Here is a 13,340-nt window from a genome sequence, read left to right on the forward strand (position 1 = left end):
AGCTCAACTGCTCTGTGCCATCCTCCTCCTCCTCGCACTGCTGCTGACCGCAGGAACGCAGGTCCTCAGCACGTATGTCCATAGCATGTGTGCACACACACATGCAAGTGTCATACACGAGCTAGCCTGTTTCTACTCCCAATCCTGCAGATCATGAAGCCCCACCATGAAAAACCCATGAAAACACGACAGCTGTAAGAGCTCACCAATCTGCACAGTGGGGTGGTTATTTGGAGAATGCATATTTTTTGCTCGTTCTTTATATAAGCCCCTTAGCCAACCTTGTTTCTCAGCCTCTGCTACTCCACAAAACCAATCCCAGTTCCCCAGCAGTGGGAGATCATGCTGGAGCACATGGACCTCCCCCTTCAGACCCTATACCTCCAGCTCCCCAAAAGGACACTGGTGCTCCCAAGTAGCCGTCCCCTTACTCCACCAAGGGAACTGGCACTCACCAGCATTGCCAGGAGCACTGTGTACCTCCACTGTCTAACAATGGAAATGCTTTCAATCTCCAGTGCCAAACCTTGCAGTACTGCCACCCACAAAATCCCCCTCTCCTGCTCTCATGTACTCAAGGACTGAAAAATCATCAGAGTGATGCCTTTGAATATCTATCAGACAGCCATGTTAACTGTAATTCTGCAATTTCCTGAAGTACTTCTCCGAGCTTCAGTGTCTTGAAGTCGATAGGTATTGAAAGGTCATGAGCATGATTCCAGGGTTAAAATTAAATAAAATCCCAAACACCGAGAACAACTCCTCCTCCTCCTCCTCCTCCTCTCTTATGAAACGCTCTGCAGAGTGAACAGAAGATGAAATGCTTTCCATTCATTTTCTATTTTTAAACCCACTTGTTAATGTTTCTTGGCTTTTTAAAACATCGTTTGACTAGAGCTCTATTAATTACCCAGTGGTATCAGCAGTATGAATTTCTTTAGGATTTTTCCCCAAAGGAAACTCCTCTCACTTTTAGCCTAGTTTGAAGCTTCTCCCCGTTAACTTCCAGGGAAGCTTACTTTCTGAAGTTTCTTGTGCTTGTTTCTCCTGCCACAATTAAGTTTTCTATCTTCTGTATGTATTGATTTAAAGATATTCATATAAAACAGTTAGGAAATATAAAATGTGAAGGCTTTATGTAGATTATGTTTCCAGATCATCTCCAAAACCCCGTCTCACACTGAAAAGTCTTCTCACAGATTTTATTAGTTGTCCTCTTGTGAAATCTCTAACAGACTGCATCTTGTTTAACAAGAGCGCTTTGGACTACAAAACTGTCAGCTTTTGAAAACTCACATCCTGATGGATCTTCATAAACAGCTTAGCTTGTTAATGCTTACACATAAGCACTAATCTCTCTCTCCCTTTTCATAGAATCATAGAATTGCCTGGGTTGGAAGGGACCTTTCAGATCATCGAGTCCAACCATCAACCTGACTCTGACTAAAACCATCACTAAACCATATCTCTAAGCACTATGTCTACCTGTCTTTTAAATACCTCCAAGGATGGTGCCTCAACCACTTCTCCAGGCAGCCCGTTCCAGTGCTTGATAACCCTTCTGGTGTAAAAATTTTTCTGAATATCCAGTCTAAACCTCCCCTGGTGCAACTTGCTCAGCCTCAGTGCTGGCTAGACATAGGAATAGGGAAGAAGAGCATCTTAGCATCTTGTCTGCCCCAGATGTGACTGCCCTTAGTAACTGTAACAAATTAATCCATGACTGCAAGCAATTTGTTTCTTAACCTGACTTCTAAAACAACAGTTACTTCGGTAAGTGATTGGGGACCTAAAGGAAGGTTCTTAAAAGTAGCTGTAAAAAATTACGCATAACCTAAACTAGGCTATTATCCTACCTCATATTAGAATAACATAATTCTGTTACTCTACTATGTACATATGCAATAGAAAATATTAAACTTTGATTATTTTTTGTATGTATCCAATCTATAGATAATTATATGGTTGACACAATGATTTTTACAGTAACTTTTATCCCAAAATTTAAATACAACAATGTGCTCTATTTTTAGTCATTTTAACAACTGACTTGCATTTAATTTCATCTTTAACTGCACAATGTGTTATATTCATTACACTTTTAAAATTATTGTATTTTCTGCAATTTAGATTTTAATATTACAGAATGTACTCCATAACGAGTTGGTTTGGTTTTTTTCAGCTAAGTTATTGTTTTAAGTAATTAAAATCTACCAGATAGCTCTTTTTGTCTAGACCCCAATCCAACAAAGCCCGAGATATAATTAAATCCATATATGTATCACCAGACCACTTTCAAAATAGAATCATAGAATCATTTAGGTTGGAAAAGACCAAAATGGTCTCAAGTTTTGTGTGGAGTATTTTTAAGCATCCTAGCTAGCTTTCATTTGCCATTCTAAAATGCATCTTAGTACTCCACTGCTTTTCACTGTAAAGCTAATGTTCAAGTCATAAACCAATTATTAGGAGTGAAAGTCTGCCATGATGATTATTCCTAATAGTTACCAGATATTCATGGCCTTGGTCCTGTGCCAACCTCGTTTTTAACCTTGAACTCCCCTTCCTGACAGCCGGCATCTTCATATCACAACAAGCAATGTTGGATCCATTCCTCCCATCATTCCTGCATTTCCCATTTTTTCCCTCCAGTTGCTTATAACTGCTGAAGTGAAGATAACTGCTAAAAAATGTGGTTGGTTTTCATCATTTTCTATGCATCACTATTTCCCACAACCACAGAATCTATAAAGTTGCAGTTATTATGTCTTTAAAAGATCACCAATGACTTCTTGTTGGGCATTATTTTTTTCCTTTGCTTTTTTTTTTATTTTCTAAGAAGGAAAAAAAAAAGTAGGGCTTCAGCAAGACAGATTTTAAGACTGGGGCAGCACCTGAAGTTACATTCCTACACGTGTGTTTAGAAACATACATATGATCTGATTTTCATTGTGGGATACCAGGAAGCTCCAGATACTCACTACTAAAAATAAGTAGTTTTAAAGGTTTGTTTGTTTGTTTTTAATAAACCTGAAATCATGTAGCTTTGACGGGACCTCTGGAGAACATCTTGCCCAACTCCTCATTTGGAGGATGGCCAATTTGGATCAGGTTGCTCAGGGCCTTGCCTAACTTAGCTTTGAGTACTCCACGCCTGAAGACTTCACAGCCTCTCTGGACACCTGTTCAAATGTCTGATCAACTCTCATGGTGAAAATTATTTTACTAACACCCAACTGGAATTTCCTTTCCTGCAACTTGCAACCATTACCTCTTGTGCTATCACTGTGTATCTCAGAGGAGTCCAGCTTTTTCTTCTCTGCACCCTTTCATAAGATAGCCATAGACAACAATGAGATCTCCCCTTTGCCTTTTCTCCTGAAGACCAAACTTCCTTACGTGTCAAGTTCTTCAGTACTCAGATTTCATGGTTGTCCTCATTTGACTCATTTGGTTTATCAGTCTCCATTTATCTTCAATAACCACAGATGCAAATACATGGAAACGACTGTATTTCTGGCCCTTCTCCCATTCCTTTTTGATGGTCACTTTACTTCTACTTCAAAATGTTTACAGTGCTAACTTAGTAACTTCTGCTGAGCACAATTTTCCTGTCTATGGACAAGTTTCTTTATTCATAATGCCTGCAGACTTAAAACAAATCCCTGCTGTGATTTCATTGTAGGTATTTCAGTTAGCACCGAGCGCTCACATGCACCCTTAATGCATCATCACCCCATCAGAAACATTTCATTACTGTATCATCACAACAAATGAACAAGGGCTCAGTGCATCAATGTCAGGAGATCTCGCACACATCAGTACTACCTTCATTGAAGTTGTCATCAGTCGAGATGTGGGTCAAGGGAGACTGGGGTCGAGAGTCCCCACAGAGGGAGTAGCTGTGTTCTGCCTGGATGAGGGGCGCTGGGGATGCTGGAGACAGTTGCACCTCCATTATTTCATTCTTCTCAGACAAGAAGGGATCATTCAAGAGCTGGCCTAGGACATCTGGTGAAAACTCATCCAGGAACTCTGTGAAGTGCTGTGGAGATAAAAAGGAGGAGAAAAGTTTATCTTGTTGCCTGTCTGTCATACCAACAACAGGAGACCATTGATCAGAACAATTCCAGTATCTGCACTGGGCATCCGTGCCAGTCAGCAGCAGGATCTACCAGCCCTGCATAACAACCTCCTCCTCCAATCACTACTTCAAGTTAAAGAGCTACAGCTAGAACAAAAGTCCTCTCAGAGGCATACATTACAACAGAAAAGCCTGTGATAAACTTGCAGCGAAAACAGAAAATAGAAGCATGGTAGTCACGTCCTGAAGCAGCCTCCTCCGCCCCTTCCCCAAAGGTACTCACTACAGCACGCCACCAAAAATGGAAAAGCACATTTCACCCAGACAGCAAGAAAGATCCTGCAGGATTTATCATCAGAATGCTTTGTGCATGGAATAGGACATATTGGGTTAATGTTCACTGAAGCAGAGTAGAAAAAGGAAACACACTCAGACACAGACTCTGACTATTTTAGCTGCGCAGAACATACAGTGTGCTCTAGGAAAATGGGTCCATGCACGTCCCCAGCCATGCAATTAACGCATTTGCTATAAAACAGGTTTCCTGGCTGATTTATGTATCTATTTTAGAAGTCGCATTCCACCTAGGACTAGAGCCCGTATCCAGCTTCTAGGCCCTTCAGTTGGAGCTCCTGACAGTCAGTACTAACTACCACTTTATATATTACACTGAATCCATTACGCTGACAGCACATGTAATGGCTGTATTTAGTAGGATAATTTTGTGTTTGTTTCTTATTCAAAATGAGCACAAACCAAATCTCCCAGTCCACTTCCTTGAGACTCCAATGCAGTCCCCACCAACAGACAAAAACTCTGTAGCTCTTCTTGGTTTTGTTTCCAACGTCAGAAGAATGTATCTTTGACAGACCAAGAAACCGCACTGCAAGAAACCATTCCTGCTCATCTCATTCACACAAAGAATTCTATTTTTTTACAAAAATATTGGTACGATGAATTGTAATGAGCTTTCCCAAACAATCAGGCATTATCTACCATCTTACATAGGAGTCTTTGTTGCTTGGGGCATGATCCTACAAAAGTCTAAGTCTGTTTTTGCAAGCAGTATTGATCTTGGCTCTTCGTCTTGCTCTCTCCTGCAGAAACAAACACTGAAATTCAAGATTTGGCTTCCTGTAGGCTAAATTAAGAATTAAACAAGTCAATATTGTATAAATCCATGAAGGTGTGCTCACACCCCCATGCACACACATTTCACAGCTCCAGCAGCATCTGTGGCCTTGAAGCCTGATGCTGGAAAACACTGAGCACAGCTGGCTCTCACAGAGTCCCCTGGAAGTTGAAGCACCTCTTCCAAGATGCTCACAAATGCTAACTGTGCCTTCTTTCAAAATTAATAAGGCTTCAGTCAATTCTGACTGACACTGAGGAAAAGAAAATATTTACTAAACATAAGGCAATAAACAGAGGACGACAGTTACTATGGTGGAATAGCAAGCTAGCTGAAGTAAAGCCTTTACAAATGGCAAAACAGATTTGTAGCCTCATATTTACTTGCCATAAATGATAACACTATTAAACAAACTCTCAGATGACTCAGCAAGAGGGTCATGACCACCTTAGAAATCCTCGTTTATTTTTATTTTGATAACCAAGGACTCACTTGGACTTCACATCTAGGGCTGCCTCCCAACATTTGCAAGGATAAAAGCATAAACTACAGTTCTCCACTGCACAAAGAAGAAATGAAAAAGGATGCTCAAGACTAGCTGAACACCCTTGGTGCATCGATGAAGATACTGAGTAGGCAGTCATCAGAACATAAACAAGGAACAGAAACGCTTCCCAACCACAACAGAAGTCGATGCTGAACTTATAAAAAGCAATGCCTTTCTTAGGGAGAGTATTTTCCCCACAGTCTACACACTTCATTGGGGCTAACGGTGATAGTCAATTATGTATGTTCGCATATTTTCCTAAAGTTGGCTGGAACCCTTCCCTCTTTCTAATTCTTGCATGCATTATTCTGGCTGATGACTAGGAGATGCTGAAATAGGGTTGCTACAATCTTTGTACCCTGGTTTCAACTAACAGCTACTTTATCACCGGTGTCATCCAATCTGAGGATGTCACCCTTGCAAACATCATACCTAAGTGTTGACTTAGTCTGACACTATTTAGATGTTCTAATTTAAAAAACTCATCTGAAAGACAAAATGACCACAGGCTACTCGGCTATTTTTGACAAATTCCCAAATAAAGATTTCTATTAGCCTTCTGCGTACTACTTCTTTGATATGGAAGAAATTAATTTTTAATACTATTTTACTTCTTCCATTTGATTAAAGTCAGTTAAGTTATTTTGGGTTTTTTTTTTTTTCTTTCTGAATGGGGAATTTTCCTAAAACTGCTTCAGGAAACGTAAAGAAGGAAACAAACATTCAACTTCCCAAAACCAGAGAGAAAGCGGACCTTGGGAGTGGGGAAGGATATTCAACATGTTCATCAACATTTATGCTTTCTCCTTTTCACATGCAGCTGCAAAGCACCAAGCTGTGAGGAAGAAAAGAATTTGCGTTTACAACAGAATTGTCTGATAACAAATAAATGGTCAATCAGTTTTTAAACCGATTCTCTAGTTTCATTATAATTTTTAATCTTATTTTTAATGGTCTGTGATATAACTTTGAATACCGGTCAATAGAGAAGCCTCAAACAATTGCCACAGGCCAGACTGCACAACTACTGAACTCTGGGAACAGACAATTTTAGGGATCTGGACTTCTCACTGAGTGAGTTACAGGAATCTTTCATACGTTACACACACCTCTGCTACAATGAACGCTTAAAGCCAACTCACTTTGATTTATTTTTTTTTCCCTTAAGCAAACAATTATCTCATTGAAAGCAGCTCCATTTGCCTCGAGAATTAAAAAGGAAAGGGCACCTGAGCAGCAGTTACAGCAGAAGCCATCTGGGAGCAGTAAGGCCTCCATCTCCTCGAAACTTCCACCTACACTTCAAGCTGTCTTTTCAAAGCACGTCCTCCCCTTGCCAACCCTCCTCTTCCTCTTGCTCCTCTCTGTGCTCCCCTCTCCGCTTCCGCACGCACTTTAGTGGTCATCAGCTGCTTCCAGAGCTGGAAAGCCACAGAATAACCCTCAATTCTGATATGGCAGGAACCACCCCTGCACTCAGGAACAGGAAAGAGCAATTTAGGGAGGAAACTGAGAATTTTACACTTACAACCTGAATATATATTTGCTTGGAAAAGAAAGGCATTCTTTGTCTGTGGCTTTCAGCTTGGCATCTTTCACACAGAGAGCTCACCTTAAAAAAAAAAAAAAAAAGAGACAGAGAAAAGAGTACTTGCAAGAAAAAGTACCTCTTTTTCTTCTTTTTTGTTTTGTTTTGTTTGTTTTTAATATGTCCGTAGACAGCCCTGCTGCCAGCTCCCTACTGTCCTCACACCCCACTGGCAGCCACAGCACTAATTGCGGACATGTGTTGGTACAAGGAGTCCGCTTGAATTATTAAACTATTCTCCCTACATAGCAAAGAGAGGTGTTCAGCTGGGATTTTAACCTCTGTAAAAAGGCATGGATTTAGGACAGATGTAACCTTATCTTCCGCTTCCCTTTCCCCCAGAACACTGAAAAGACAAACAAAACAGCAGCGCTCTTGTTTACAGGGAGAAAGTTAAGTTGCAGCCCCATAGAATTTCACCACCAACATGGTTGGATGTTTGCTCCTGCTTATAACCCGGGTGCTTTTGGGGAACACAAAACACCTACAGACATCACCCCGCGGTAAGCAAACAGGGGAGAGCTCTTATATCCGGGCGTGCAGTGGATTTTGGATAGCTCTTCGAAAGTAGTATTTGGCTGCAGACCAGCTGGCCGCGGGCTGCAGCTCTCCACAGCATCTGCCTGTTCCGGCCAGACAAAGGCCCTTTTCTTCAGCTCTGCCTAAGGGGCAAGTTAGGGTTTTTTTCTTTCTTGTCTGATGAAATGAACATCTCTGAAGTAAAACAGAGACTCAGGTTTTGCTAGGTGCATGGCAGTGTTGACTTCTCCACCAGATGACCTGAAACCAGACGAGAGCAGCACTAGCACCAGTTGTCTAGAGACGCCACGTTATCGTGACTAAAAATGAAACAGTCACGTTCAGAAAACTGGCTTTCTAAGAATTCACTGAAAAAAGGAATGAAGAGAAATCAAGAGCCCCAAATGACACTTCATAAATATATTTAAATTATTAAACAAGTGACAGGTTTTGCTGAGCCTGGAAAACGTGCTGCGCCAGCTCCAAGTCCCACACACTGACTGCAGCAGCACAACCCACCCTTTCCAACAGACCCCCACCCCCCCAGAGGGGACCTGCAGTGGCAGCACCATGGCACACCCCAGCACCGGCACCCAGCTCATCAGCCAGGTGCTGCAAAGCAAACTCCGCTCTCCAAGCAGCCATGCGCAAGGCAGCCTACAGGCAACATGCCAAGGTGAGAACCTCCTGGGAATTCAAGATATTCTCCTTCCTGGCTTGCCCTGAGGTCTGGAGGGATCAATCCCCCCTCCACAAGAGGAACTGCCAAGGTGGAAGCATCCCTTCTACCTAACAGGCACTCATGGGATAAAAATTAAGCCCACCATCTACCTGTAGCTACAAAACTGACTGATATTTATCTCTTGTAAGGCTTCATCAGCAATAATGGGGGTCGGGGAGCAAGGATTGCACCCTTACTTCTGTATCAAAGGAATCAAGAGTCCATGTAATATACAAGGCAGTGCTCCTGGAGAAGATGAGGAAAGAGGGGAGAAAGGGGAGACCACAAACCAGCCCCCATCCATGGGGAAGTAAACGTGCACCACAGGCATGAATTTGCCCCCTCCTTCACCCCCACCCCCAGCAATTTCTTCTCACATTAAGATAAGAGGGAGAAGAGGAAATAATTTCTTTAGCAGCTCTTTTGTGGTTTGCATAAACAAAGGTGCATAGGAGATAAAACACAAAATACCGCAAAAGATAGCAGCATTTTGAGTGAATGGCATCAAACGGATCAAGAAGCGTGGCTACATGGAGATACCATCTCCTCTTCAAGGAATGAAGCACACATTTCACAGACATCTGGCAGCTGTTTATACGGTAGCTGAGGAGGTCTGAGCAGGAGTGACAGCTGTTAACAAAAGGCTTCAAGCTCTGGGGCATCCACGCAAGACGCCAGTTGTTAAAGATGGCACATACGTGCCATGAAGGCTGGTCAACCTTCATGGGTTGAGCTCTAGACTTGACCGCATGGAAAGAGCTGTAAAAGGCACCACACATCTTGCTACCAGCTCTGCCTGGGTTTGCAAGTGCAGCATCTATACACAGGGTCTTGGAGCAGAGACCTGTCCTTTTTAGCTAATGAAGAACCGTGTCTAGAGATGCTGCTCATGGAGGACTGCACACACAAGCCTACCAATGATGACAATGCAGCAGAGAAGTCCATGACTTTCTGCATGTCCAACCTCAAGGTTAAACCCCAAGGCACAGGTTAAAAAACTTCCTCAAAGCAGGCGTTTTCTTCACAGATGTGTTCCTGGTGGTGCTGTTGATTTTCCTGTTGCAAGTTGCTTGGTGATGGACTGGAGGTGTCAGTGTGCACCAGCTTCCAACAACTAAGACAACTGTTCTCAGTACTCTTTGACACTTAGGCATCAGTTAATTTTCAGAGATTCAAACACAAATTCTGCAGTTTCAGGTACTTCACCTCTCTCAACCTCTTCTCTTTCTAGAAATACTTTATGTTTGCAGCAGGGAAACTGGCCACCACTCATTCTTCTCCAAACTCAGTGACGGCTTGTATCGCATGGTACTCATCTTTGTCAAGTTTGAGAAGAGCTACCGATGGAGCCCCTCTAGCCTCACCTCCGCAATTCACTCACATATGACCTGCAGGGAACAGAAGAGCTCCTCTGCTGGCATGGGGTGCACTGATACCTCGCTATTACAAGGCACAGATCCAAGCTCCTGTTGCACTGCTTTTGCAAGGAAGAGAAATGAAGGACAGCCTGGCAGCAATACAGTATTTTTCCATAAGATTGATTCCAAAGGTGGGGGCTGAAAGAGAGACAAGACCAACCCCATAGAGTCATTCACCAACATCCCCACAGGGAGAAAGAGTGAAAGAGCAGAAGGCTGCAGCCTGTACAGTTTGATATATCAGGGTGCTTACCTTTGGTATGCATTAACTGGGGAGGGGGACACGGCCAACTATATTTGGCAGCAAATATTCAAAAAAATTAATGCTACTACACCTGAAATAGCTGAAATCTAACTTGCTGAAGAGACCTCTTGGACAGACCACAGTATTGAGCAGGCAATTGCAGGCACATCTAAATTCTTACTCTTAAAAAGGACACAGAGATCCTCCCTCTCAGCCTGGTGAAGGACCAAAATAGCTAGAAGAGCTTTCTGATGGCAGGAAAAAAAGTTTTAGATGCAGCCATAGCAGAGAACAGAGAGACTGCGGACTGTAAACAGTCCCCCAAGTCACGCCTAAAACATGCTGATAACACAGAAGAGATTTACCCCACCCTGCCTTATGAACCTGCCAAGGGCAAAGAGGGGGAACCTGAGATTTCTAGGTGTTTATCTTCTACAGTGTAAAAATCAAAACCAAGATGCAGAGAAATAGTTGCTCAATTATAGTATTCTACTACAAAATTCTTTACTGTCTAGTCATTAACTACACTGAAATTACCTCATTTGCCAGAGTATATGGAGTGTAACATGGAATTGGTATTTGAAAACAGCAAAGAGATCCACCATAACAGCAGATATGATCGTCTGGAGTCTCACACCAGCAATTACTCATTTTAAGCATTAAAAAAAAAATTTGGACGGATTAAAAAAATCCACTAAGTGAATAACATTCAGGTTGTGTCATCAGCAAAACAAATGCCAAGAAACTCAGAGCTAATAGATTTACATGGTAATTAAATCTGCACATCTTCCCAACTTGCTCAGGTTACACCGTTGGAAACGCTGAAGTTCATGCTGAGCAAATCTTATAATCCACCCCATTATGCACACATGCATGCCCACACTTCCATTGCAAACACTCAAGTATTTCCAGCGCACAACCAGCAAAGAAGAGATGTATTTATTTTTAAGTAACTGGGGGGGATTTTTCAAGAACCATGTTTACTGCTTTGTCTTTCTGCATTCCAAAATATTATTTCACGTTCCTTAACATCCCTTCCAAGCATTTTGTATTTAAAAAGATAATAATAGAATTAAACTCTATAATAACTAGAAGTAAAGATGGGTTGAAAGAAAAAAAAAAAAAGAAAAAGAAAAAGCCCTTTTGCACTTGAGGCAAGGGTGAGAAACACCCCTGAAGTTCAGTTTTTCTTGATCGCACTGTCTGCAAGCAGAGAGAAGGGTGCTATTGCTTATTCCTAGCCCAAGCCTCTTGGGAGTCATATAAAATAGGAAAGTCCTTCTCACATTCCCCTGCCCTTCCCCCAGTGCATAGTTCTTGGATCTAGTCTAACTTTTCAACAGGCTGGGCACATGTTTTGCTATTTCCCACCCTCTCCCCAGAAGAGCCAAAGTCAGAGAGGAGTGAGTCACGGGGGCCAGAGCACCAGAGCAGTGAGTCAGCGAGCTGGAAGCCCTTCAACAAGGCTCCCCCCATCTGGGTCCCTGGCTGAGATCTCAAAATACATTATTAATTTTGTGTTGCAAGCAAACATCTGGATTATGCTCTCAGGTCAGATGCATTCATTCTTTTGTCTCAGCTATTTTTTTTTCCCCTCTTATTTTTTTTGCCTCTTACACCAGGCTCCCTGGTATGCAGTTCATTTGTCTCATAAGTCAGCTTTTGGGCTGCCAGCTTGAGCGGCAGAGCCGCAGAAGACCAAAACTCTCCATCGCTTCTCCCCATGCCCTTCTTTTCACCCACTGAGCAGCAGGGTCACAATTCTTTACCGCCAGTGACTGCAGAGGCTGCAAGACAAGCCTGACTGACAGGTCTGCCTTTCACGAGCCTCCAAACCACCAGAAGTAGGGGTGAGCCTCTCCCCACCACCTCCGGCCAGCGTGACTCACCCTAGACAGAGAGGGGAGCTCACCTTCCAAAACTTAGTGAGTCATTGGTGTCTCTGATGATTTTTGGCACCCAGGCGAGATACTTAGAGAGACCAGTTATGTCATTAAAAACTATCCAGTGAAGAAAGGAACAGATGCAGTTGTCTGGGTTGTTTTTTTTCCCCCAGCTATGCTATACACATGCAATCCCAGTCATAAATATTTGTTGTGAGATAATATTAATTTGCTGGGTTACGCCCAGGTACACCTACAAGCTCTTTGGAGGAACTTGCATTTACCGCAAGTTTTACATCTAACTAGTGTCTTCTGGGTAGCTGCTGAGCGTTTAGCCAAAAAATAAGCAGTGAAAGAAAGTTTTCAGCCAAGTTGAAACCTTTGTGTACATATTTTACAATTCACCAGTGGGCATTTATGGTCTTGTTTGCTGCCCAAGTGCTCAGCAGCAGGGATAACACATTTTGTTGTTGCACAGCTGGTTTAACTTATTGCCACTTCTGAAAGAAAACAGTTACTCGGGTTTCTTCGATGCATGCAGATTGATCTAAACATTAGAGGAGCGTTTCACAACATTTGGGCACACTGCACTTGGTTTCATTTATCCTCTTCCCTCACCATGTAAATGGGAGGGGAGAAAAGCAAGGAAAATTCATCTCAGTCTTCATGTAAGAGCATCCCTTGTCAATGAGCACAGGTAAGACCTTTGTAAAGGGCACAGCCCACATGATTCCTGGGTTTTAAACAGAATCCATTAGTCTTGCACCCATTTTAGAGATCACAGAGTATCTCAAGTTAGAAAGGACCCATAAGGATCATCAAGTCCAGCTCCCAGATGACTTTATGGATATAACAGGAAGGAGGAAAGGATAACCAGGGAGATATGTCAGAAGTCACAGGGACTGTCCAGCTAGCCTAAAAGGAGACAAAGCCCTCCCCTCAAGGATGACTAGCACCACGCAATTCAGGGACCGTTACTTAAAACAGAGATGCTGTAACCTGCCCTGCAGGCCAGCGGCAGTTCGCTCATCTGCTCACCCTGCAAGGTCTCATCACAGTCCCCACACGTTAAGCAACACTTGAAGCTGCCAGCCTCTGCCCACTGCCACAACCTCCCAGAAACATAACCGTCCCAGCGGGCACGCTGTGCCGGGGTGCCGTTAGGAGAGCCCAGCAAAACTGTAATTTCTCCTCTAGGTTCCCC

At 42.8% G+C, this 13,340-nt stretch overlaps 1 protein-coding gene across 3 annotated transcripts in view; it reads right to left on the bottom strand.

Moving 5' to 3' along the window:
* CREB3L2 (cAMP responsive element binding protein 3 like 2) overlaps positions 1 to 13,340 on the bottom strand; it is an 81,978-nt gene that overhangs the window by 31,696 nt on the left and 36,942 nt on the right. For all 3 annotated transcript variants that reach the window (XM_063319807.1, XM_063319797.1, XM_063319817.1), the window contains exon 2: positions 3,829 to 4,045. In XM_063319807.1, coding sequence (XP_063175877.1) covers positions 3,829 to 4,045 — 217 coding nt within the window. The remainder of the gene's footprint in view (positions 1 to 3,828; positions 4,046 to 13,340) is intronic.

This window comes from Chroicocephalus ridibundus, chromosome 1 (assembly GCF_963924245.1).
Source record: "Chroicocephalus ridibundus chromosome 1, bChrRid1.1, whole genome shotgun sequence".
Classification (NCBI taxonomy): Eukaryota; Metazoa; Chordata; class Aves; order Charadriiformes; family Laridae; genus Chroicocephalus; species Chroicocephalus ridibundus.